The 27,862-nt window shown below is 43.7% G+C and overlaps 2 protein-coding genes across 11 annotated transcripts in view; one reads left to right on the top strand and one right to left on the bottom strand.

The window, feature by feature from the left end:
- Positions 1-27,862, bottom strand: part of KCNMA1 (potassium calcium-activated channel subfamily M alpha 1) — a 786,057-nt gene that overhangs the window by 130,289 nt on the left and 627,906 nt on the right. For 7 of the 10 annotated variants that reach the window (XM_059899168.1, XM_059899169.1, XM_059899180.1 and 4 more), the window contains 3 exons: positions 26,589-26,657; positions 17,272-17,358; positions 10,606-10,682 (listed from right to left, as the gene is read on the bottom strand). In XM_059899168.1, coding sequence (XP_059755151.1) covers positions 10,606-10,682; positions 17,272-17,358; positions 26,589-26,657 — 233 coding nt within the window. Of the gene's footprint in view, positions 175-5,206; positions 5,454-6,775; positions 6,785-10,605; positions 10,683-17,271; positions 17,359-26,588; positions 26,658-27,862 lie in introns of those variants that run through there. The other 3 variants (XM_059899179.1, XM_059899177.1, XM_059899170.1) reach the window with 3 other exon arrangements.
- The window catches only part of LRMDA (leucine rich melanocyte differentiation associated), a 1,782,822-nt gene that overhangs the window by 1,626,901 nt on the left and 128,059 nt on the right, over positions 1-27,862 (top strand). The window lies entirely within an intron of this gene.

Genomic DNA, 27,862 nt, shown 5'->3' with positions numbered 1-27,862 from the left:
AGGCACGGAAAGTGGTGGAGCAATCATTAACAGAGACAGAAGAAAGTGGGAAGGCTCTCTCAAGGGTGTCCACGTTACCACGCACACGGCCTGACATGCACGAGCAGTCACGCTCAGAACGTCCGCAATCAAAACAACATGCCCGTCTCATTCTCTTGTAGATGGACATCTTGGCTATAACCATGGGGTTGGATGGGACGAGAGGAAGAGCGGTAGTTAATGGCAAGGTCACACACAGCAAGGCAGCTGGAAGGGAGCTGAAGGGATTGAACACAGGTCTTAGTTCACATTAACAGTCTTGACCCAGAAAAAAAATGCAGAGAGAACTGTTGGTAACACTTTGGTTGTACATTGGAAAAAACAGAGAAAATATCAATTGCCTGTAGAGTCCCCCAAGGCTGTTGCATATTATTTTCCTACCCTGGGTAAAGCGGGTGACCACGGGAAAGGACATGGCTGATGACAATCGGCTTGTTGGATGAGAAGCAGCACACATTAGAGACAGCAAAAATGTAACCAACATTTTTTCCCCTGGCACAATTAATACAGGAGGACAAAATATACACACAGCCAATCAATTAATTGCTTATTGCGTACAATAAATGGTTTTTGCAAGATGCAAAAATATCTAGTATGTAGGCTTTCTAATTTCCATCCATTTCTGGGCATTAGGCAGAGGCTGGGACAAGCTTTCATCCAATTAGATATGAAACGATTACGTGTTAATATAGAATCTGAGGATGCCTCTGCCGAACTTCCCCAGAGTGAGTTTACATGATGCCCACAGGAATTTAAATTTACTCTTGACAGAGCAAATACCCAAATCTGTCCATATAAGAAATGCAGCTCCTCAAGGCTAACGCTGCCTATTTGACATTAAAGGCAGTTCACAAATAAGAAATCACCCAAAGCATATGAGATGTTGGTCTATTGCAATGCATTTAGCTACTCATGGGTGTACTTTCTGCTTGAAGCTGAGAGAATCTGAAAATCGCATCTGCTCTTCTCTCCCCCCGCCAAAAATTCAGAAAGTTATCGGGCTATTGGTTAACCATATTTTTTTCTTATATAGAAAATATCGGCCAAAAATAGATGAAAAATTACAAAACATGAAATGAGAGCATAGATCCCACATAAAATATCTTACTAAGATCTGCGCGAGGCACTGAGAGTTCCTCTCAAGCTAATATCATAGGTTCTGCACTGCCTGAGAATCCAACTTGAGTGCTAATGTACAGAACTTGTTGGACGTCACTGTAATAGTTCTCAAGGCCCTGCACCTTCACCCTTCAAGCCAATTTATATTTCAGTACAAGAGAAGCTTTTTGTACCTCATTTTGATGCTACAGCAGGCAAACATCTTGGTTTATCCTTAGCATGAACCTGCCTGCTCCTTTTGCAAGATGGGAGAAGAATTCACGTTTATTCCAAGCATCACAGCCAAATAGTCAGCTGAACTGGAGAGGTGTTATTCCCTGTGCCCACACCTTCCATTGTGAAAGTCATTTTTCCCCCATCGTTTTTTTTTTTCTTAGTGGAGAAATGGTTGCACTCTTACTTTAAAATATGGCTAGTGGTTTTGAATGTTACAGTCACCAGGAAGAGGGGTTTAAATCTCTCCAATGGGTCAAGTCCTGTTCTAAGACCTTTATGACGTGCCATACAGTCTATTTGTCAAGCAGGGGTAACATTATGATTGTGAGGAACAGGCACTGGGGCAGATGAATGAGAGATCCCTTCAGCAGCAACTCCATTCCTGTAATCGTGGCTCACACTTTTAGTGACATGTTCTTTTAGCATCCTAGCTAGTCAGTTGTTCAGATCATCATCATGCAGCCCCAGCCCTGTTCAATGCGTGGGACATCATTCCTGAGCTTAGCTTTTATGAAAAAAAGAAAAAAGAAAAAGAAAAAGTTCCACTATAGCATTTGAATCAGAAGAATTTAGAAGGCATGGTGGGATTGCCCAGACACCCCAAACAGCAGTTGTCGAAGTCGAGAAAGGCAAAACAGTCTTCAGTTGAAGACATGAAAATAAAGTTATTTTAAATGCATCCAGATCTGGTGTACAACTCGCAGACCACTTGCTTGTTTTTTCCTTCTTAGTTCTTTTACTGGAAATATTGACTTGTTATTTATACAGAGGAGGGAAACGAAGATGATTTTTTGTTTCGCTGTAGATAAATTGTTTTGAAAAAAATTTAATCAAATGCTGTAGCAGAAGAGAAGCCCATCAAACTCTGAAATGCTATGCTTCTCATTAGCAACAGTGCCTGGTTTTCGTTTCCATACTGCCGTTTTGGGTTCATATACAATAATAGACTCTGACACATTTATAGGGAAAGAAAGTTCTTATATATATATACCGTCTTTAAGGACAAGGGGAGGGAGGATGGGGGTGGAATAACTTTCAAAATGATTTTGTCAGAGGTAAGTCCATCATAATGGGTGATTGAAACCTCCTACTTGATAAGGGTTCAGGAGGAAACACAACTTCAAACCAGTGCCTCTCAGGGACTGTTTGCAATTGTTATTGTTGGCTCTTCTGGAGACCATGCATTGTTCTAAAATTTCATAGTGTTAGCATGCAGGAACAAGCTGAAATTGGTAATCAAAGCAGCAAAAAAAAAACCATTTTCTATAAGAAGATTAAATGCTAATTGTAAGCACTCACATTCCAAAGCAGTATATGCATAAAAAAGAAAACATGCTATTTCTCTTCATTCCTTCCCAGTCATCAGTTTTACAGTCACACCAAATCCAAAATAGAAATCTCAGAAGACAAACAAGCACCACCACAAAAAGGAAAAAAAACAAAAAAAATCAGCAAGAATGATGGATGAGAGGCTCAAAGACAGGACAGAAACAGTTAAAAATGATTGAGCCCCACACATTGACAAACCTTTGTGAATTATTACAATGTCTAGACCAAGGTGCCACCAACTGCGAGGTTGGCTCTTTTGCTTGACTTCTGGAATAGTCCATTTTCACTGAGCCCCTAGCGGGTGTCTTCACCTATATACTTCTGGGTCCACTTTCTTAAAAGGTAAGGCCCGTTCTGACCTCCCATCTGTTGGCTGTGATCCATCAGGCTTGAAGGATGTGTGTCCCAGCCAGGAAGAGCCTTCCTCTGGGCCATTTTATGAGTCACGAATAAGCTCTTTAACTAAAAATGGATGAGGATTTGCCTCTCTGGTGGTAGCTGTTCCAGGAGAAGTGTATACTCTGTGTGTAAAATTATACTCTCAAGTTGTAAAATAAAATCATATCAAAATTAAGTCGTGGACCTCCGACTTCAGAAAATACCATCCCTCATCCCCCTCCTCGAAGCTCTCTGCTTCCTAATCCTTCAGTTTTGTTTCAGTCAATTGTGGATATCCAGAACCACCGGTATTTTATTTCCATGTCTCCATGATTGTTTCCTTTTCTAGAGCTGATGTAGGTTCGAAGGTTAATTTCAGATATCGGAGTGCCACTTAAAACTCCCAAGGAAGGTTAGGTTTCAAGGAGCAATTTTGAAAGTTTCAGTATTTATTTAAAACAGAAGTAAGTTTCCTATCTACTCCCTGGCCACATAAAGTGCCCTCTCTCCTCTGGTGTTTGCTGATTTTCTTTTTTATCGAGTCACCCAATGCTCTCTTCCTCAATCTCAATCCTCAGAAAAGGGAGTTTTCCCCAGGATCTCAATGGTAATACTAAGTAGATCTGTGAGGACATCTAGTGGATCTGTGTGGAAGAGCAGCTAGTTAACAGAGCACCTGAACTAGCTGGGAGAGGACGCTGTGTGCCTCTTAAGAATTGAAACGTGCGGTGTCATTTCAATTCAATGGCTTCTCCCAATCCACAGCAGATGTTTGGGGAAGAGCGGAGATGAAGGCGAGAGAGGTTCTAGGACATGGTGCTAGATTGGTCAAAAGTGGCAACTTGCAAGCACGTCGGCTCTGCAGCCACGACCCACAGAGCAGGACCACTTCAGCACCAGCTGGCTGGGTCTCCTTGAAGCCCTGCTGTAGCTTCCTGAGACAGGGAACAGACAAGAGTGTGTCTCTGAGAGGCGTTAAGGCTGCAGCCACTTGTCATTCCATCTTAGTACTCTTGGAACTTTACACTCAATTAATTGCCCCCATTGGCCGACTTAACTCGGAGAGAGCAGAAACAGAAGCCTCTGCAGACTCAGTTTTCTCCTTGGCCCACATCCTCAGGTTCTTGTTCTTGGACTGGCGCCACAGATGCAAAGAGGTTATGCAGTTGCCAAGAGTTAGACCCTGAGTCTCACCTTTCTCCTCCAAGAACTCTGTCCTAGCAGTTTTACAGTTTGAGAAAAAGCTTTAATGTGCTTGCCTTCCCCACGATGAAGTGCATATTCATCCAATGTTTCCATTATGACTTCCTAGTGCTATTTGTAGAGACAAAATAAAAGCATTTCCCTCATGGACTTCATCAAAGCCATTTATTGGAAGACTGAGAACTGGAGGATTTCTCAGACGTACTCTTGGACAACTTTTCTTATATATTCAAAGGTCTCAATCATGAGAAAGAAAACCTGTAGAGAAGGGGCTGCTGGAGATGTAGCTTAGTTACTGCTCTTTCCTTGTGTCAAACTGACAATCGGTTGTCAGGTTCAGGTTCTCTGCTGGTTAGCCCTTCGGAGCCAAGCCTGGAATGGAAGAGGGAGCTGGACGCCATCCTGCTCTCAGCTCCATCTGCCTCCTGCACCAGCAACCAAATTGTCAGCCAATTTCCAATTGTAGAATCTTAAATTTCCAGGATGGGTTGGAAGGGGCAGGAAAAGCAGTGCTGAACTGAAAAGCTCAGGTGGCATTTCCCAACTGCTGGGGAAAAAATATTTTAGGTTTCAAATGGAGCAATTCAAGGCAAGACCGGGGCAGAAGGAAAAAAAACCCTGCCATTCAATTCACAGACACTTGTCAGATCACAACTTCCTGTTTAAAATCAACCCAATGAAGGAAGGATTATTTCCAAGCCTTAACTCTGGAGCTGCTCTTCATATTCTTGGCAGCAATAAAATTTTAAGTTAAAATATCCATGGAAGAAAAAGTTCACCGAGGTGAAAGGTGAAGGCATTTGTTTGATGGGACAGTGGGAATCCAAGAGCATTCTTTTAAGTCCTATAAATGAGGAATGATGTCTTCACTTAGCAAAATTCCTCTGATTAGCTTCTGGAGGAAGGAGAAAGACCTTTCAGGTTGTTTTCCAAGAACGGAAAGAAGGGGAAGAAAAAGCTGGTTAATGTCAGCAGCAGAGAGCACACCAAACTAGCTGATCCTCCCTCAATACCATATTGTGGCTGGAGAAGACAGAGGAATTTGGCACGAGAGTTGTTTGTTGATTGACGTCATGGTTTCCCTCCAGTTCTAAAAGATCATTAGATACAGTAGGCAGCTCTGCAGGTAGGAAAGTGGTTCATGCCCTCAGGTCATTTTTCAAGGTGTTCTGCAGATAAAGGGAGCCACGGAGTCAATTTGGGCAGAATTTTGCTCTGAACCGAAGAAGGTCATTGTTTTGTTTTGTTGGTACATTGAGCATTCCATACCCTCAAACTGTGAAGACTAGCCCAAACCAGATGACCAACTTGCCTCTTCTTCTGCAAAGGAGCAGGAGAGGACCAGGTGTGGAGACATCTCCTGCTAACTCCAGGGCCGCTGGACTGGTCTGTCTACAGGTTGGGTCTCTTGTAGGTGAGTAAAGACGGATGCTTATCGCTGGTGCCACTGAAAGCAGCACTGCTCTAAGTCACACACAGAAATACTGGCCTACAAGCTCCTCATCAATTGCCACATCTTGCTGGGAGAGATGGTCCTATTCCTGGAGTAACTGACGCGCTCAGAGACTTATATTTACTCATTCTGGCTTCTACATAGCTCATTAATGGAATGGAACGTTCTCTTCAAGCCATCTTTTTCTTCCTTAAACAAGTAAATGGATCTTGCAAGATGCCTAACACGTATAGAGGAACTAGGTATGTCCTAGTGGGTGTTACTGAGGGAGAAATTTTATTTTAAAGCAAGGTGCTTCATAGACTATAGGAAATAATTACCACTGTAGAAATGCTTGTCTCCAGTAAGGCAATTTAGATACTTACACAGTCCCAAAGCTGGGTGTCCAATTAATTCTCTCTCAAGCACTTTCTCGTATAGAGAGGCACGTATGGCGTAATAAATACATCCCTCTCTCTATAAAATATCTCCACGCTTATATATAAAAATGTACATTTTTACATATAAAGTACTGGTACATATCATATATATCACAACACGGGAATATATATGTAGCATATGTGTTTCCTTCAGGATAGGGATTCAAGCTTAACAGCAGAGGAGACCAAGTATAATATATCAAAGGCAAGCATGACAATGAACCCCAATTGATGAAGCATCTAGAGCTAGTGGTAATTACCTCAGCTGACTCAGTGTCCCCTAAAGGTCCTGAGACAAGGCCTTCAAGAGAAACACTGTTGTTAAGGTCTTATTTTCAAGTGGAAAAATAAGACAGCGCCAGAAGCTGGTAAGAGGCTGGCGGGGGGTTGGGTGGGGGCGGGGGCAAGTGGATGAACAGAGAGGGGTTCCCTGCTCGCAGGGTTCTCCAGCACCAGGCTACTCTGCAGACCGAGTTGGGGCATGATGTCACTGCTACATGCAACATAAATACCAAAAGAAAAAAGAAACTGCAACTGTACAGAAAATAAAAGAAGTATCTCTTCTAGAGAAAGACAGGGGGAACTGGACTCCGGGCTGCTGGGAACCCGTTTTACTCACAATATATCACTACCAGTGTGCAGTTAAAATAGAGTAGGGGCAGTATTCCAAGGCAGCAAAGAGAAAGAAAATAAATCAAAAATATGTCAATGATTAGAAGTTAAAGAAAATTCCTTCAAACACAGCAATTTAGACATGACTTGTCCCCTAGGAGTCCACCTTTTGGCAAATATTTAGAGGCTGGGGGAGAAAATGTAAATCATTAGACTGGGTTTGTTATACAGAAAAAGAAAATAGGTAAATAGTAGATTCTGAGAACTTGCTCCTTGGCCAGACAGCTGAGTTTGACTCTCTTCCTTGATGGAGAACTATGAAGAAATGGGAAAAAATGCAAAAGTTAAACTATACTACCAGAGAATTTCCAAAAATGGAGTGCGCACACTTGGTATTTCTCCAGATAGTATGACGCGAGATGTTTAAGGCTGTTGAATGAAGGTGAATGGGGAGGTTGGGGACTGGATGGAGGGTTATTCGGAAAGGGAAAAGCCAGGTTGGGAGGGGAGGGTTAGAAAACTGTAGATAAAGACCACTGATGTCATCAGCTCTGCCCTCCCGGAAACTTATCATTCCAGGGTGAATTATTAATACCTGGCCTAACAGGTTCGGGCAGTTGACTATGGGTCAGCTGCCCTCTCCAACTTAGGGCACCAGGCAATGTGCATTCAAAGGCAGGAACCCCCCCGCCCCGCATTATTAATCATTCTAGCTCTGCTTCTAACAAAAGTTTCTTTGCAACCAAAATCTATCTTCGCCAATTTCCTAACCTGCCTGGTATGCCCTAGGACGTTCATGTTTAATCATTCGTTTTATTCGAACCACAATTTACACATCCACATCCACAACCCGCCCTCTGTAACACAGGCTATGACCTTTTAATGAGGAAGAATGATATTTGGACAATTCTGATTGTTATCAAACATTAACCTCACAGCTGAGGGCCTCTATGAGACAAGGAGCCCAAGGAGGGGAGAGGGGTGCAGAGAGAGAGAGCAAGACCCTGTCACACTGGCTTGGCTTTGCAGAGACAGTCCTTTTGTAGCAATCTGTACCGCGCAGGACGGGGAGATCATTCGATTCACTAGCTGAACCAACGTTAAAGGTAATGAGGAGAGCAGAATTATTTCAAACAATTAACGTGCCTCTCTCTCCAGGATAAAGTTAGTCAGCTGCCGTTTGCTTGCCTGGAACCAAGATGGAAAAATATCCTAGAGGCCAAATCCTCATTTCTAGGGACTTAAAAACCAGTCTGCTGGGTTCTACTATAGATAGTGCCCTGTGAGGAACATTCCAGCATCAGAGCAGGAGTCAGAGATGCTCGCTCTTCCTCCTGCCATTTCCACTCGTGCCTCCCTAGAGCCTGTTCTCTGTCCAGTCACCAGGGAGATCCTTTCAAATAAGAACTGATGATGTCATTAACTCGTTTAAACTCTTCCAATGGCAGTATTTATCATAGCACTAAAACCCCGTTTCTTCCCATGGTCCCTGTCTGCCTTTTTGACCTCGTCTCCTACCACCCTCTCCCCAATCCCACCAGCCCCACTGGCCTTCCTGCCTTACCTCGAACACCACTAACTTATCCCTACCTTTGCCCTTGCTCTTCTGTCTACCTGGACTGAGTCTCAGCTTCAGTGTCACCTCTCAAAGGAGGTCTTCCAGACCTTTCTAGCTGAAGCAGAATCCCTACAAGGTCCCTCACACCCTCAGGCAGTCTCCTCTCTCTTCAGAGCACTTGTCTCTGTCTGAAGGCATTTAATTATTTCCGTGATCATTGCATGTCTCCATTCACTAGAGTGAAGGCTTCAGGAGGGCAGGGACTATCTCGTTCACTGCTCCATCCCTAGCACCCAGAATAGCTCCTTGCACAAAGAAGGCACTCAAATACGTGTGAATGACTGATCAACACGTGAAAGTAGCCTTGTCATTTCACTGATACCCCCATGGGGCCAGGTTCTCTGGCAAATATCTGGTCATGGGTTATTGGCCTCAATACTCTCCCCTACATTCCCCAACCCTCTCCACTACAAGTGTTTTCTGACATGGGTTCATCCTCTTGTATTTGTTACTCTCTCTCATGTACTTCTGCCTTGGGATGTTGTGTTCCTTCTGATGGAAGTGATCTGGGTGATGCCTGGTCAGCTGAAATGTGTTTCTGTGTTTACAGATAACTGAGCTGGGCCGGGAGCACTGCCTGGTGAGAAGGGCCTTTTGAGTTCGGAGTTTGGGGGATTGGTTGGGGAGTGAGTTTGTTCTGTGCCTTTATAGGCCCTTGGATGCTCTTCCTGGTAGGTTGTCGGAACTGGAGAGTTCTTAGGCCCTAAGAAGTTAGAGGTTCCTGTCCTGACATATGGATACTAATTTTGGTGAGGTGTCAGAGCTGGGTGGAGGGGGCCATGTGCGTTAAGTCAGTGGAGAAGGGGGAGCAAAACAGTGGACCTAAGCTGCCCCAAGCTTGGGAACCAGCCCAAGAAGATTTCTACAGAAACTGCTCTAGACCAAGAGTGTTTCTCTGGGTATTTACCCACGAGGCTGAGTGTCTCCTCCATGCTCCAGCAGAGTGGTGTTTATGTCTCACTGATTTTGTATTTCCTGTGCTCCCCTTTATGGCTTCTGTGAAAGAAGCTCTTGCTCTGGTCAGCGTATCTCAGGAATGGTGCTCTTCTGTCTGGTGTGTGCTTGTGAAAAAGTATTTTATGGGGTGATCCTTTATAGTTGGGTTCTTACTCGTCAGACCCAATTTCACCCACCTTGTCCTTCTCTCTTAGAAAAAAGACTAGGGCACAGCACCAAGAGAAGCCTTCAGGTGAGCCTGAACCCCTGTCTGTTGGATCTATGTGACTCTCAGCAATCTCATCCTCCCATGAAACTTGGGGCCTCACTTTCCTCTTTTTGTAAAACGGGATTAATAACACCATCTGCCAATTACGCAGGGTTATGGTGAGGAACAACAAAAATAACAATCATAAAGAGCTTTGGGAACATTAAATCACCATGGGAAGGAAGACATCACTATCGTTGTTTTCTCCAGGGTTGTGAACAAATTCTATTAGGCAATGCAACATAATGACTGCAAACCTCACTTGAAGCCCTCGTTTTTCGAGAGCTCACCATCCACCATTCCTGATTTACCATATCCTTCTCAAGAAGTCCCAGTGTCAAGCTGCTTTGTAAGGAGTCTGAGACGATATGTCAGGAGCTATCAAGCCCAATCTAGTCTATCCCAAAGAGCAATGGTGTTTGAGGTCGGTCACTGGGGCAATGGCAAATAAAGCCCATTGGTGATGACCAAGTTCCTTCCTTGGGCCAATCTGAGGGTATCACAATTGAAAACTCTGGCCTTTGGCACCCAAACTGGCAGGAATCCCAAATGCGAAGAGAGTCAGCTCCCGTTTGGGAGACCGAATCCTCAGACCCAGTTTCCGGTCGGCCCTAGCACGGCCATCTTTCCACTTGACAGCCTCTCATCCACCGGAAATCACTATGCAAAACCACTCCCTCCTCCAGGGCCTTGGCTGCCCTCCTTCTCTCTCATACACTGCATTTGCTCTGTTTGACTGGACACATCTACCTAGGCATCCCTTCAGAGTCAAGAAGTGGGGATTAGGCATGAGGTTCACGCCGAGGTGTTGATGGTGGTGATTTTCCATCCTCTGCTCTGATCAAGTGAGGACAGGTATTAATTTCATGTCTCTTTAAACTGCAGGGTGAAACATAAACATATTCAAGAACCTCTTGATGTTTAGTGTTTCTTTAAAAGGAAAAGGAGAAGGGAAATGAATTTGGGGATAAAAGGAAGGAAAGAGGGAGGGAAGGGGGAAAGAAACACTACTTACGCCGTTTGCAGCCGCATTTTTTTATTCTTTTGGGATCCGTGATGTCATCATGACAGGCCTTGCAGTAAAAAAATGCCCTGGAGAAAAAGAATGGAAAAACTGACACGTTTCATAATCCACCCAAGTGAAATGAGGACCACATTTCCTCCACCATGGTGCCAAATTAATGAAACACGCCAGCACTAATTTCCTTTAATCTTCTGAAAGGTTTAGACGTTTACAGACGGAAATGTTTGTTGCGAGACCATTTATTTCAAACATAGGATTCTGCGATTTGAGTTAGTGCTTCTCTTCATAAACTTTTATTTGAAAAGGAGCTGGGAGAGAGATTGCTGACGTGACACACCACATCTGCTCGCTCCTCTTTCATTTTGGAGAACAGCTCTAAATGCCGCTCATCAGAACACATGGGCAACCAGCCCTGGGCCCTTGGCGGGAAGTTAAACACATCGCCGACATCCTCACGGTCTGGTCAAATAGGTATTAAAGGGGCACAAGGATGACATTCCTCAGTCAAATAAAAATATTAGCCTACTCACTTGGAAAGCACCTTCTCTTGTCAGCCAGAGCGAGAGAGGCTGAGGAGGAAGGTGGAAAGGGAAAGTCAAAGGGGCCCTCTGCCAAATTCCTTCTGGGGTTTCATAGCCCATATTTACTCCCAAATTGGCTGGACCCACTCCCATATCATCCAGGCCTGAGAACACATCATCACTGAAGGTTTTCTTCTTACTAAGGAGCACAGCTCATGTGACCCCTAGGATGGGGTGGGCAGAGGGTATTATAGGATACCTATATCCTATAGGTTGGATAGAAGGAGACCCAGAGGAAGCAACCAACAAGAAAATCCTCTCCTGTGACTCAAATGTTAATATACGATTACAAGGTCCATGGGCTGTGTCGGAGATATTCTGGATGAGACAAAACAAGGTCATTGGAGCACTATTTTTTTTAATTAATTAATTAATTAATTAATTAATTAATTAATTTTTGGCTGTGTTGGGTCCTCGTTTCTGTGCGAGGGCTTCCTCTAGTTGCGGCGAGCGGGGGCCACTCTTCATCGCGGTGCGCGGGCCTCTCACTGTCGCGGCCTCTCTCGTTGCGGAGCACAGGCTCCAGACGCGCAGGCTCAGCAATTGTGGCGCACGGGCCTAGTCGCTCCGCGGCATGTGGGACCTTCCTGGACCAGGGCTCGAACCCGTGTCCCCCTGCATTGGCAGGCAGATTCTCAACCACTGCGCCACCAGGGAAGCCCCAGCGTACTATTTAAAATGCACAGGAATAGGGACTTCCCTGGTGGCACAGTGGTTGAGAATCTGCCTGCCAGTGCAGGGGACACGGGTTCGATCCTTGGTCCGGGAAGATCCCTCATGCCGTGGAGCGACTAGGCCCGTGAGCCACAACTACTGAGCCTGCACTCTAGAGCCCATGTTCTGCAACAAGAGAAGCCACCACAATGAGAAGCCTGCGCACCACAAGGAAGAGTAGCCCCCACTCGCTGCAAGTAGAGAAAGCCCGCGCCCAGCAACAAAGACCCAATGCAGCCATAAGTAAATAAATACATACATACATACATTAATTAATTAAAAAATAAAAAATAAAATGCACAGGAATAAATGAAACAAAATAAAATGCACAGGGCCTAGAAGAACAGCACTGGGGGCCTGTGTCCTTTCAAAACTGGGGGATACTGTGATAAAATTCATTGGAACAGCCCTCTGGATAAGGGCATTAACAAAATCCTTGGCTCACCGCCTTCACCATTCCCAACATGCGACTGAATGCCGGGGATAAACACAGTCTTTCCTTGACCCGGGCTATAAAGAAATAAACACAATTCTTGACCATTTTATTCTTGGTTCCTTTTTGTTTTTCACGGAACTTCATTTATGGCTGGCACTGGTTGGAAAGCAACATTAAGACTCTGGGATCTGGGAGAGGTCTTGCAGATCTTGCAGTCAAAGTCCCTGGGACTCAGTGTCCTCATCTGTAAACTGGGGAGGTTGTTGTGACCTGCCCAAAGTCATTCTGTCTGGACCTTGGCTGGCTCCAGGACTTCTAAATCCAAGCCCAAAGTTCTTTCCACCCTAGCAGCTCACCCACTATTTAAATGCCAGTTCTCATCCATCTTGCAAAAAAAGGAAAGGTAGCTGACTGCTTGTCTGAGTGACAGTGTGGCTAAGAACCCACTCAGTGATGACCTGCCTTGAAAGGGGAAGGACAGGAAAGGAGGAAGTGATTTTGCTTCCACTTCCTTTGGCCATTTTCTCCCCCATTTGATGCTACACATAATAATAATTGTAACAAAAATAACAGCTAGCATTTAGAGAGCACAGATTATAGGCCAGGAGCTGTTCTAAGCATTTTATAAGTATTAACATATTTGGTCCTCGAACAATCCTTTGAAGGAGATATTATTATCTCTGTTTTATAGATAAGGAAACTGAAGCACAGAGAGGTTAAGTGGCCTGCCCAAGGTCACACAGCTAAGAGTGGCAGAGCCAGGATTCAAATCCACACAGTCTAGTGCCAGAGCCCAAGGTCTTAACACATCTCTACTAAAGAGGTAGTGAGAGGATGATGAGTCTGAATACACTATTGAAAAGATAAAGTATGATTACTTCATGAATTAAAGCTGGATTCTGAAAGTGAAATATTCGAAGGGCCAGACAGGTAAAGTTAATGAGTGGTGACCTGGAGACACCACCCCCCCCACCCAACTGAAGGGAGCAGAGTACCTAAGCTCCAGCTGATTTTTGCCAAGTGGCACTTCTCTGCAGGCACCATTCTCTTCCCCATGCATCTCTGCCTCTCATGCTCACCTGGCAAAGCCCCGCCCTACTGCACACCTGCACCCAAGCAGCTGAGCATTGCTGGGGAAAGGACACACCTCTGTGCCGACTGATCTCACTTGAAATCCATGGCTGTGGATTCCGGGGGCCTTTTCACACTCTTCGGGATTCCCCCCCCACCCCCTGTACCTTCTCCTCCCATGTCAATCCTCTCTGCCCTCCTCACCACTCCCTCTCCTCCCACCCCTTCTCCAAACAGCTGGTGACCTGGCCCCATGAGTCATCAAGACCAGATCTGCATCCTGCAAGGCTGGCCTTCAGGATCTCCTTGCCCTCAGGTTCTCCAGTTGTTTGGCCAATGGGAGGGGACAGCAGGAGACTGGAGGGTGGTCATGAAATGGTAGTAGTGACACTTCTCTACTGAAGGATACGGCTCCTGCCAGGCAGCTTTTCCTACACTACAATCTCTCTCTCCGGGTTCCGATAGCCCTCCTTCCCCTCGAGTCTGCAGATCCAGGGCTGAGAGTGGCTCCCCTCTGTTGCTAGCTCTGGGGTGCTTTGCCATCCCTTGTTAGTTTCCCTTAACTCTCTGCCCACAGCTTTATATGGTTCCTTCATAAAACTCTTCTCCCTTTTCCCATTTAAGTGTGTCATCTGTTTCTCGCCAGGACCCTCACTGATACAGCACCCAAATTTACATCTCCAGCCTTCACTTTTTCCCAGAATGCCAGAATCTCAGGTCCCGCTGGCTTTATGACATCTCCATGTGCGTGTTTAGTAGGTACTGCCTGCTTATCCTAGTCCAAATAGAATTGATTTCCTACCACCTCAAACTTGCTCTTTCCCCAGTTTTCCCCATCTCAGTAAGATGGAGCCACCATCCCCCCAACTGCATAAGCTCCAAACCTAGGCTCCATTTTTGATTTCTCTTCTTCCCCTCACTTCTTATATCCAGTTCATCAGTGGGTCCTACAGACTATCTAAAATATATCCTGAATTGCCCTTACTTCTCTCCACCTCCACTCACCAATCTAGCCCAAGCTATCATGTCCCACCTAAACCATGCAGCAGTCCGTGAGTCTGTTGGCCTCCTCTCCCACCCCACTACATCCTATCCTCTACCACGCAGATGGAAACACCTCTTAATAACATAAATCAGACTACATCACCCCCAGCTTAAAACCACCCATGACTCCATTTTATACTAACACAACCTCTGTAAAAAGTCCTATGGAAACGAGCCCCTGCCTTTCCCTCTAACCTCATCTAGCCCACTTTCTTCCCCTAGGTTCCCTGAACACGACAAAATTGTTCCCACCGTGTCTCCTCTTTCCTTCTGATCCCTGTATGATGGATTCTTTCCCATCACCTGCATCTCTGCTCAAATCTTTCTCCCTCAGAGCAGCCGTCACTTACCCCCAATCTAAATCAGTGGCAGCTGCATTAATTCTTTGCACCACGAATAAACCAAACTGCAGTTCTCTCCTCCCCAGAATGTGAGCCCATGAGAGCAGCATCTTCTCCCCACTGTTCACCACTGCTTCCCTGGCGCCTAGTACAGAGTGGTCTCAGAAGTGAGTGACCTGCGCACATTTGATAAATGAAGGAGTATGAGAATGCTTGGAGGCTTTCACTCCTCTCTTCCTAAAACACTGCATCTGAAAGTTTCTCTGAGCTACAATCCATTAACTTCTCCCGTTGCTTTTTTGCAGCAGAGGGTGCAAACTCAATACTAGATCATCATAATCTACTTTTCCATTTTTACAAAACTTGTTTAGTTTCCTTCAAACCTCCGATGTCCTTTCTGTGGGTTTCTGCAGCCTTCATCTATTCGAAATCCCCTAACTGCCAGCATTTGCTCTTGACACATCACACACCGTGGAAAATTACAGGCTGGCGTCGAGGCTGATTGTGTCAGCATGTATTTGTGAATACCATAAAGCACTGAAATGAGACATATTGCACTCCCTAATACAGGAGGTAATTTGTTTTTTGGACTGCCTGGTATTTGTGACATTCATTAGTGAGAGATGCAATAGGAAATAGAATTACACAAATGGGAGCTTCATATTATATTTGCTATCTGGGAGGTACCTGTGATCGATGGTGCCGCTGTGCTCCCAGCCCCCATGCATGGTGCTGTGCTGCTGTTTCCAGCTTTTGTGCCTCGCAGTTTGGACGGGGGCACAACCTTCTCTCCCAGAAGACCTGGAGGGGCTTCAGTCTCATTTACCCTCACACTTGCCTCTCTCAGGTGACCCCCGTTTCAGGGGTACTCCTGGAAAAGGTGAGGGTCCAGGAACTAGACAAAGAGGTTTTCCTCTTCCACACCTGAATAATGGCAATCCTTTCCCAATTTCCAGAAGTAAACTTAAATCATTAGATTCCTCAATCTCAAGGATATTTTTTTTGCTCTGCACCCCATTTTTTCCTAAAAGCTTTTATAACTAGTATGGCTAGTTTTTAAGAGTGGGTGAAGAAGAAGAAAATAAGTGTGAGTTATCAAATCTCATAGGTCTGTACTCCGCGTGGCAGGCTCACCTCTTGGCAAATAATTAAGAACATAAGCTCTGGAACGGGACTTCCTGGTTTTAAATCCTGACTTTACACTAGCAGTGTGGCTTTGGGCAAGTTAGTTAACCAACCTGCGCCTCAGTTTCCTTGCATGTAAATGGGAATAGTAATGGTAACTGTCTGAGTTTGTCGAGAGGATTAAATGAGTTCATCAACACCTGGTACCTGGTTCTTAAAACAGTGCAGGCGCACACTGAACTCTGCATAAGAATTTGCTAGTATTATTAAGTGTGGTCGAAAATGTGGGTTTTAGAAAAGGAAAGACCAGTTCTAATTGGGCTCTGCCACTTGCTTATGTGCTGCATGGCCTTGAACAAATCACTTGTCTCAATTTCACAGGTGAGGAAACCAAAGCCTGAAGAGCTTTAGAAGACCTACCTCACCAGGTTATTTTGAGGAGTAGCATTAAAGAACACAGATCACCTAGCACAGGCCTGGCTTTGAGGAGGAGCTCACTGAATGAAGACAATAGGCTTATATAAAAATGATAGATCTTGACAATTCATCATTTATTTAAAATATTTTATGCAACATTGTTGTTGAGCTGAGTGACCTGTCTGACCATCTGAGTCACAGTTTCTACCAGTAAGTTTTTCCTAGTTCACAGGCTAGAATCAAACATAACAATAACTCCATGGTGTTCTGCAAAAAACCCTATGATTTCCTGGGCTGCTTAAACAAGTTTGAGGATACTAATAAGAGTGTCATGAAACACTGAGGCCAGTGAAATCCTGGGCTGTACCTATAGAAGCTTAAGAAGTGAACCTGACAACTTCAGCCACTTACCTAGAAGGCCACCAATAAAAATACAGCCGGTTTAGTATTTCATCTGAAATTACTCCAAACCTTTTGAGATTCCATGTGGCACTTAAAGTAGAAAACGGTTAATTCTCGAGTAAATCTGTCTGGATAATATTAAGGAAACAGCACTAGACAAGGGGCCGGTTATCCTATGTTGTGTTGTTCTGGGTCATCAAGAATCAGGATGATCTTGAACCATCACTTAGGCTCCCTGGGACTCACTTTCCTCCCCTGGAAAATGAAAGAGCAGGTATCTAGGGCCTCCTAGATCTAAAATGTTATTATTCTAATTCAAAGGTGTGGAATTCATTGTGTGAAGAGGAATCCATGAAAGCATTTGAAAGCACACTCTCTTTTCCCTAAGATTCAGCACCATTTGATGCCCACAGACATGTTAAGAGGCTTCGGGGTTAGGGCCCGGTACACATTGAAAGCATATCTCAGTGGATGGAGATACATATGTCTGAGCCAAAAAGGAAGGCAAGTGAAAATAAACCCTTACCTTTTAACTTCTTTGGCATCGCTTGCGATGAAAAATCCTAAAGTACCTTCTTGGATCTTAAGGTGGTTTCCAGGATTAATTAATATACTGCTCAGTGAACAAAAACAAACAAAGAAGACATAGTTATGAGATCGTGTTCTGAAGAAAACCTTGAAGGCTACACCGTACTGTTAACTTTATAGGGGGCCCACTAGTCTAATGCTTTCCGCAAAGATTTTGTCTACAGCCTGACATCCACTGTCCCACACATTTAATTGGATAACGCCATCATAAAGGTCTGCTGCCCAGTTCCCAGGTTGGCATACTCCCAGTTGCAGATATCAAAGCAAATCCAGGTTTTAGGGCCAGGTTTGTACAATGGGATTGCCATGGGCTTCTGATTTGAAGCAAAGTTCCTAATAATATATCCTTTTGGAAATTGCTGTTGACAGTCAGTGTTGAGTGTTATTGGTTTAATAGAGCTATGGCTACGCTAATTTTCCATTAGATGACAGAGCATTAATGGGACCCCTATATGCATACAGAAACATACATATATGCACACCACATACTACTGCAGGGAATGGTACGGGACACCTGTAACCAATGCAGAAGCAAACAGAACATCTGCATGACACTGATAAGGACATGGAAGTGGATTCCATGTGCAGCCTGGGTAGAAAGAATTGGACCTACCCTAACAATGAGAAAGAAAAATGCCAGCAGTTGGAAATACTTAATGATTCCAGTCTGCTGTTTACAAAGATGTATGGGAGTGTTTGATTAAGGTATGTGTCTAGTATATCCTGATTGGGGCCAACTGTAATTAGAAAACGAATGCAAATTATCCCTAAAAAAACTTCCCCTGCGGGGAAGTATGAACCTAAATATATCCTGTCCTATTTCAAAGTGGTATAAATAGATTAGCTGACCAAGTTGTGCTTGGACTGACAGAAGAGATAAGTGTATCCTAATCTAATAAATGGATGAAACAAACAAGTTTAATTGTCTTCAGATCAAAAGCAGAATACAGGGCTATCTGACACAGAGACTGAGATGAGGCTTTGGGCTTAATGGACACGGAATTGAGGCATTGTAAATGCAGCACTAGATACGACAGAGGTATTCTTTGATCTGAAAAGCTGGTGTTTAAGGTAATAGATGTTTGGAATCAGGCTAAAGGAAGTCCTCGACTGTCTAAAACAATCAAAACAGAGAATGGTATTTAACGTGTAATCTTTAACTGCTGGTAAAACCATTCCCAGAAAGTGCCGCGGCCAACAGAGTGATGTGTCTGTAGCGAGACAGGAAGGACCCAGATGAACCTTTGTTCTGTTCGGAGAACTCACAGCAGATCATTACTGCAAAATGTCTGCGGTCACCAGAAGTTCCATCATTACCCATAACAAGACCTGACCGGGGGAAACCAATCCTGTGACGTCGTTGTGATTAACACTAAATAATAGCAAGAGTCCATGAAGATTTGAGTGTTCTGCCCTAGAACCACAGACAACAGTGAGATTCCTCGCCAGTCAGGAAGCAGCAGGCCATGCCAACAGCACAGCTTGCGAGGGGCAGAAGCTCCATACAGGCACCTCCCAATCACCCCTACTACAGCCCTTCACCTTGGTTTAAGAGCCCTCTGACTTTTCAGGATCATGGGAGGAAAAGGGTCAGAGTTTATCACAGTTTAGATGGATCCCTTTTTCAAATCCAAATAAGTGGAATGTTGTAGAAAGGCAGGATGCTGGATTTTGCACTCTCCTGCCCCCTTGCCTGCATGGCAGTTCTTCTGTGCCCTGGTTCTGCAATCAGAAATTATGTCCAAATTCCAGCCCTGCCATTCAGTAGCTGTCTGACTTTGGGCAAGGTACTAAATCTTCCTAGAACTCAATTGCCTCACCTATGAGATGGAGATGAAGATAAACACAGTCTTTTTTTCAGAGGATTAAGGGAGATGACGCACAGGAAGCTCAATGCATATTAGTGATTATTTTTATTATTTATTATTGCAAAAAAATGCCCCCAAAATGCCAAAATTATCACTTTAGCTGGCCCCATGGAATGGAACACAGGACTACTTATCAAAATACCCTGTCTATAATGAGATAAAAAGTTACAGGGTGAAGAACTATACACTCCAGAATAATATATAGGGACATATATGAAAAGTTCTGGGTTCTTCTGGAGTTTAAAGGAACTAATTCCTTAAAGTTGGATAAGCCTACATTTTGATGTGTATTCATATAAGGGTGTAAAAAAAGCTTCTGAGTGAAAAAAAATCCTATCATGATTTTAACAATGCAATTCAAAAGAGGAAATTTGACACTCATCAATGTCTTGGTGACACATATGCGCAAAACAAGCCTCGCACAGAACCCTGTTTCCCTTTTTTACATCATACGCTTCATTAATTGCACGCCAGTGATCAAGCCCATTGTGTCATGGTTCCCATCAATGGAAAGTTTCTTTTCATTTCCTTTGTTCTTTAGCAACAGTGAATAAGAATTGGCATACAGTGAGAATTCGGGACTGTCATTCCGGAGATGGCAGGTTGAGATAATTTATTACAGCCTTCAAGCCTTGTTTTAGTCAATTTAGTGTGGTGGAGGGGAAAGATTTTGGGCACTGATGTAGAGCAGATTTGTGTTCAAATCTCAGTTTCACTGCCGTTAAGGGAGCAGGTGCCTGTGTCGGGCAGCCGAGCTCAGGTCCTGGCCTTGGGCATGTACCTGCCGATAAACCTCACTATCCTCATCTGTAAAATGGGGTGAATAATCACTAGCTTAAAGTGTCACTAAGAGAATTAAAGTACATACTATGTGCAGAGTGAGGGCCACATAGTAGGTTCTTAATACATGGTCACTATTAATAGTAAGCCAGGTAATTACAACAACTAAACAAGAGGTAGATAATTTCTCACAGCATCACAGCTCTCGTTTTGCCTTTGGTGCTAATAAACTACCTAGGAGGCATCCCAGTGGCATTGAAAGACCTCTGTATCGACTGCAGTACCTGAAACATTTTATCTCCACGCCACATCTGGAGATGGGCTCATCTGGACTGCCTATTGGTTGCACAGTGGAGTATCTCTCTGTTCTTTAAAGCTTATGGCTGATTGTTCAGGTACCGAAAGCACCTCCAAGGACATCACTGACCATGGGATTCCAGGATGCCCTCTAGTTCTCTTCTGGACAGAGGGGAGAGGCTTTATATCATCTCTATGTAATGATGTGAGGCTGCATCATTTGCAGTATACAGATCAGGCTAAGGCAGCCTTCTGGGCAGGAATTGAAAGACTGAGGTCAGCTCTCGAGAACAATGAAGGAAAGACATCTAGATACCTAAGGAAGCTCGCTGTGCTGGATTCCACTCACAGATTTAAGGGTTTGGTAAAGAAGCAGGTGCCCCTGATTTCAAGGGACCTTTGCATATAATACTTCCTGTGTAAGGGTACTAAGTTTCAAAGTCTCTCTGAGGAAATATGTTACTCTTTTTGATATTTTAGACATTCAGTCTTCTATCCACATTCCAAATCTAGAAAGTTTAAATAGAGTAAATCCTCCTCTCTTTGAAAATATAAAAAGATAAGGATCCTAGACAGAAGTAACTTTTTTTCCTGCCAAATGCCTGCTACCCTTAGAATATGTTATTGACCTTCTAATGTGAATATGTAAATCTTGCCAAAGATCTTTGATCTCAAAAGACTATCCAATGTTAAGTTTGTTTGGCTCTTACGGCTGCCAAAAGTCTCCCTCCTTGTGCCTCACTTTAAATCAGGCTTTTGCTCCAATTTTGTCTAATTCACTAGCTTATCAGAGATAAACTTCAAGATGTGTCATGTGAAGAATCAAGAAAATCTCTAAGAAAAAAGTCCATATATCAATTAGCAGAATTCCAATGGGGACATCTTCTTGGCAGGGGTGGACTTTCTCTCAGTTCAAGGAACTATAAATTATCCTCTTTCTTTTATGACCTTGTTAATTTCAACTGAAAACATTCAGTAACAGCTGGAGGCAAAGGGCTGGTGTGGTCCCTTCCCCAAGGATTCTTCTCTCTCTCTCTTTTTTTCCTTTGCTCTCAAACTAGTTCTGTATCTAGACTTATTCTTTGGCCCCTTATCCACTCCATGAAGCAAAGATGTATTTTCTGTAGGGAACCCATAGTTAAGTAAAAGAGTGAAAAACATAATCCTATTTTATTTACTTTTGTAAACAAGTTTCTCATAGTAGCCAGCTTAGAGCCCTGCATGCAATAGGCACATTTCAACTATCTGTTGAACGAATGAAAACCATAAGCAGTGGTCTCAGTTCCAAAAGTGTCTTCTTTCCCTCTCTAATAAAGAGAAAGGTAGTCACAGCTGTTCTTTCAAAGAGCAAGCTGCAATTCTTACCAGTCGGGCCTATCAAAGGAGTGACCACACCTCTTCTAGGGGTTGGCAAATGAGCTAACAATCTCCCAGGTGCATTAAGTATAAATATGTAAATATACAGATATATAAACGGCATGTCACTTGGGGAGTTGGAACAATTGATTTCAATATTGAAAACACCACTCACTTAGAAACTGAAATATGAGTTCCTAAACATGAAATACATTCACATGAAACTGCTAGCAGGGCTCAGTCTAACAGGGAAACACCCTGTCGGGTTCCTCCGGGAAGGGAGCTCCAGCTCTCAAGCTGCAACTCATTTCATGGTGTATCTCTTGCTGAACGTTGGTCAGGTTGGAGATTTGGGGCTTGATGGGGCAAAATGATTTATTCCCTTTCTCCACCACTCACGCATAACAACTGGGAAACATCTAGTTATCCCTTCTTCAGTCATCATAAACTTTACTTGTTTGCTGTTTTTGGAGACAACCAAGGATCAGTAATTCAACTGAAACAGATATTTTTTTAAAGGAAACTTTTATCCATTATGGATAAATATGACAGGTGCATATTTCTCTCCTCCCCGCCCCCCAATTTTGATAGGTGTAGCGTACCATTCCCTGAGCAATTACAAAAATATCACTCACATGAGAAGATAGTTTGTACTTGATAACATGGTAATTATATTTGTGTCTAGCAAGCTAATGGGACTTCATTAACTAGAGCAAGAAGATAAGAACCATCTAGAATTTCAGTTCATGCTGTGCCCAGATGAATCACGCCACTGGGAAGTGGCCTTTCTGACCACACAAGGTCACAGATGATTGCTATTGCACGGGACTTTGTTTGACCCAATTGTTGCCCTGCAGTTTATGGACTGTGTTAGGGCACAGCCTACAGAAACCCCAAATCTCAAATCTTATTGCCTTTCTGACACTTTTCATTACTTCTATGCTTTAAAATATATTCTGCTGGAGTCCCACACAACTAGACACACGCACTTTTCTTACAGAATATATGTAAGAGCACAGTGTGTAGTCCATGGTTCAATATATTTGAGCCCAATTCACTGACACAGAGACAGCATAATAAAGATTGCTCCCAGTTGGTCACACTCAAATGACTGCCACTGTGGTCTGCCAATGACAGGGGCAAGGACTTGTTTAGCCTGAATCCATCTCGTTAATTTTAGAAATGGCATTTTTAAATCTATTTTGCACATAAGGAAAAGAGTAGCCATATGGGATGGGGAAGAGAGTTCATTTGGGAAGGACCATGCTGGATATTTGGTTCTGGGAGCAAGCCGTGTCACTTTCTGATACGCTTCAGGACAAGTCATGCCTACGTCACAACATGCCTTCACCACAAGATAAAAGCACTCAAAGGCCAAAAGCCAACAGCAGAGGTGCAACCACTGTGGACCTTTGAAGATGCAAAGTGTTGCAGTAACTTCTCGCAGTTGGATCATATCAATAATACCAAACTGACAGGAAGCCACCTCTACTCAAGAAAATCGCAGAAGAATCTGACTTTGGAAAGAGTTCCAGACAAATACACACACACACACACACACACACAATTACAAACACAAACACAAACACATGACAGTGATTACAATCACAGAGCAAAACAACTCTAGAGAAGATGAACGAGTAGGCATCTCAATAGTATGTTTTCAACAGTACTGTCTTCGAGAAAATGCCACTGGAAATATTAACCCAAAGAGTTGAAAAAAAATCTATCGATGAGGATTTGGTCATGCTTCGTGCAACGTAAAACAGCAGCAAAACAGGGTGAGGTCACATGGTGAAAGCTGAGATACTTCATATTAAGAAATATGCCCAAACACACTGGGAAGAAAGAAAGCCATGATGAATTCATCTCAATAAACAGTACTCATTCAGTAAATCAAATGTGATGATGTGGAGATTTAGTAGCAGTGTTCTAAGTCTGTACTGAGTACTGGCCCAGAGAGAAAGTATGCCAAATGTTATCATCAAAATTAGCGTAAGGAAAAAGAGTTAAGTGTAAGGGCTTGGTCTCTGTTTTGTGGATAAACGGACACAAATTCAGCTCTACAAATGGGAAACCGGACACAGGGCAGAGGAGGTCACTGGGAACGTGGATGTGGTATGCAGACAAATGGCACCAAGACACATCAGGACAGGACAGAAACAGACACCAAGGGCTGGAGAGAAGCGTCCTCCTTTGTCAACTCTAATAGCATTTGTTCCCATCGGTGGTGCCATGACTGAAAACAGGATTGGGCCTCTGTTTTTGTGTAGGTTTCCTGCAAAGAAGTTAGTGCGTCATCCAAAAGAATCAACAAATCAAACAAGAAAAGTAATATGCTACTTTCAATTTTTATGGACTCTGGTTGGAGAGAGGTTTGTATATAAAAAGACATATATATACATATATATGTATATACTAGACAAGGGAATGAGATTATATATACATATACACATATATGTATAATCTCTGTCTTCCTGAATTCTTGGCAAAGGGTTAGTCCTGTGGTTAGACGTGAAGACGGAGGGTGGAAGTTGGGAGGAAAGTTAACGAAGAGAGCATACCGCTTTCGGCTTCTGCAAAACGACAAGAAAAGAATTGAAAATCAAACAATTGGATAATAAATTGACTGACACCAGAAGGATAGAAGGAATAAAACCTTTGTTTCAAATTATCTGAAGGATGTGTGTGAAAACAAGGTTTTTCAACAAAGCATGGAAACAGTATCATGGGATAACAGCAACAAAGGAGGCAGTTCACACAGGTCGGAGGCACGGGGTGGGCGTGGAAAAGAGAAGCGGGGTTCTCCGAATTTTCACACCCGATCACTTAGGAAATGGGAGAGGAAGGGAAATGGGACATTTTTAAATGAAAAACAAAATCAAAACTATTATGTCAGGAAGGTCAGAAACTCAGTTCTTTTTAACATGGATATTGTGTTTAAGTCCTGTGTTTTCTCGGAGGCATGTTCCACATTCCCTCCAGCACACCTTTTTCCAGAAGAACCGATGTGCCTCCACACTGAGACCAAGCCACGTTTGAGGATTAAAGCTGGCAGCTGCACACAGAAAGCCAAAACCAAGCCAAACAAGTTCTTTTCTCCCTTTCCTGAAAAAGGAAATTCTAAAAAACTACTATCTGTATGTATAAATCTGGCTTTGTTGAAAACATCTCAGATTTGTGAATTAATGGGAACATCCATCAAAGAAGAGATTGTGTCTTCAGAGAAAGCTCTGAGTTATTTTTCTTAGAATGGTGACAGTGGATTCACACCGAACCATTAACAGTCTTTCTCTTTCCCTCCTTGTGACCAAAAGATGGCAGGTGGAAGATGGCTGGTCAAGGTTCAGGGTGCAGTCTCCTGCCATGAAATTATTCCAGAATGGTGGAGAAGCACTATTCAGGATCACCTGCATCGTGACTTTATTTTTTTAAAGAGATGCACAGAAGTGATAAAGAGAGAACACTGAATTACACAAAGATTTACTGACTTGGCAACATGAAGAATATCATTTGCAGAAACCCAGGATACACATTTCCCCTACAGAGGTACAGGTGTGTACTGGCAACAACATGGGCAAGCCGCAATCCCAGAAACATCCACTTTATCTGTTGAACAGCAAAGCGCCAAGGACACTCGGGTTTTTTGCAAATAACATTTTTCACTTTGCCAGCACAGAGAAGGAAAATGTATATCTGCATAAATAGTTGTTAACTGCTACAACCATGGTCTACCATGTGGCCACCAAATCTACCATTTTGTTTTCCTTTTGGTTGATTTGGATTTTCAAAATAGTTTAACATGTGATCAGATTGACTTTGGGAGCAATCTGATCTGGTGGGTAAGGTAACAGAGAACATTGGGTTGACTGGCTTCCAATCCAGTGTTTGTTTTGTTTTTTTTTTGTTGTTGGTCATAGAGACACGGACTGCACATTTGGGGCTTTATTGAGTCATTCACCCAGATAATGAAAACTCCTTAAATGATGATAGCAGGAACCTTCTAGTCTCATCCTGCACTCTGCTCAGTTATTAAGGCGTATGTCGGAGGGTATCTGCACCCTTCCCTTGGGCACCTAAAGGAAGACTTTTTAGCACAGCTAGGAAAAAAGCATGGTTGTCCTTTCAGAGGACACAAGCCTGAGCATTTCTCAGTGAGCTCTTTCTTCCAAAACTATTGATAAGAACTGGGGAGCAAAAATCATCTCTCTTATGTCTGTAATGCATACAGTACTCCGACAAAATTCCTTGTTAATGCAACGCAGTAATTAATTAATTAATTATTAATTAATTCTTTCAGTGCAAACTCATATATTGACTGGGGTGTTATCTATTTCGACCAGACCCAGTCCCTCATCGGTCTGATTTGCACATAATTAAGTGCAAAATAAATAAATAAAGAGGGCTCCTGCCTCCAAGCCCTGCTCTCCTGGCTAATTTCCATGAAGCTGATATTCATGCCACATGGATTTCAGTTGCACCGGGAGAGAAACATATGGTACACAATAGGCTGCTCGTAATTTGGCTATCAAGAGAGCTGGAAACTCCCATCACGACTCTGCCCCATGCCTGCTATGAAGGAGGCCAGAGTCCACCTGCTTTTTGATCACAGCAGTAAAAACGGGTTTAAGCGCAGGGTCTGTCCCCGGTTTTATACTTAGAGGGTGAAAAGTGTAAGTTGGCATGATCGGTTAGAGATCTGGATGCCTCATCCCTTTCCCCCGGAGAAATACTCTTTGGGTGCCCAGTGGGGCTTGGGATCCCAGGCGTGCCTGGGATAGAAGCGGCAGTGTCTGCCTGAACACACCTTGAAATGTGCCTTCGAGTCAGAGAGGTGTTGCATTAGGGTTCCAAACAAATAAATAATGCGTAAGGAAGAAGTGGACTGAACGTTCCCAGTCTGCACTCTTACCATCATAAACGTCAGCCAGCCGCTGGGTCACGGCAAACTTACCGGCTCTCTCGGTTGGCGGACTTGTACTCAATGGCTATCATTAGAAGCTTGAGCTTCACAAAACACAGCCTGCAATGAGACGGAGAAACCTCCCAGTCAGTGCTTCAGAACGACCAGAGCCACAGAACAAACACTGTGACGACCTTTCCATCTCCTGATGCGGTCATTACCCAAGGGACCCGCGTTCTACAGTCACTGTGCCAGAGGGAGGGCGAGGTGAGCCACACCTCCCCATCCTCCCCATTAAACTTGATTTCTCACAAGTGATAAGGTGCTGAATGCTCAAAGTGCAAACTGCACTCAGGTCTGGATGTCTAGACACAGACCTGAAGCAGGGCTTTGTGCCTGGGGATTTATGCTGGGCCAGATTCATTAGTTACTCGGTTGGGTAGTAAAATGTTAACTGCAGGGGGAGGGAGGTATTTGGAGCAGCTGGACCTGTTATCTGGATTCCATTTCGGTCTTTCGTACAAATGGCTCATATTGTTGTTCTGAGTGGACCCCTGTGCGCTCGGAATGATGGTAATAATCCTTAGCCTCCGTGTTAAGTGCCCAGCACATGACGACGGCACTGTTACTCCTGGCTCCATCCAAGCTGTCTCACCGCATCTGTCCGGTGCTCTTGCCCACAGCCCAGGCTGCTTAGAGGCTGGCTGGCCCCTGCCTCCAGGCCTTCACTCACGCGGTTCCTACCTCTGGAATGCCTTCTCCTCTCCTTCCAACCCAAATCCCAGGCCCACATCAAATCTAACCTTCTATGTAGGCCTTCTCGGGCTACAGCCACCCTCTGATTTTCTGTCTCAGAACTCCTCCAGCACCTTGTCTGCAATCACATTGTTTAGCCCTTAGTTGATTTTACACTGGCTGTGGTTGCCTCCTACTGTTTCACGTGTCTGAACTTTATCTCCTCAACCAGTGTGACTTCAAGAGCTTTGGACTTGCTTGGAATTCCCCATAGTGCTCTACATGGAACCCCTGATACAGAGAAACTCAAGAAATGAATGATTTGCACTTACTGGGGTTCGGTTCTAAGAAAATAAAAAAAGGTTCAGTAAAGTATTTATGCATAGAGATGTTCAAGGAAGTACTACTAATACAGGGTAAAAAAACTGAAAGCAACTTAAATGTCCAATAAAAAGGCAATGGTTAGATAAAGTAGGGTACGATATAATATTCGCATTCAAAATGACTTTTCAAAGAATATTTCAAGGTATAAGATCAACAAATATTATTATATAGGTACAAATATGTAAATAACCTGATACAGTTAGGTG

This window comes from Balaenoptera ricei, chromosome 16, assembly GCF_028023285.1.
Source record: "Balaenoptera ricei isolate mBalRic1 chromosome 16, mBalRic1.hap2, whole genome shotgun sequence".
Taxonomy (NCBI): Eukaryota; Metazoa; Chordata; class Mammalia; order Artiodactyla; family Balaenopteridae; genus Balaenoptera; species Balaenoptera ricei.
Note: the sequence above shows the minus strand (reverse complement) of the source record. Positions and strands in the feature narration are given on the sequence as shown.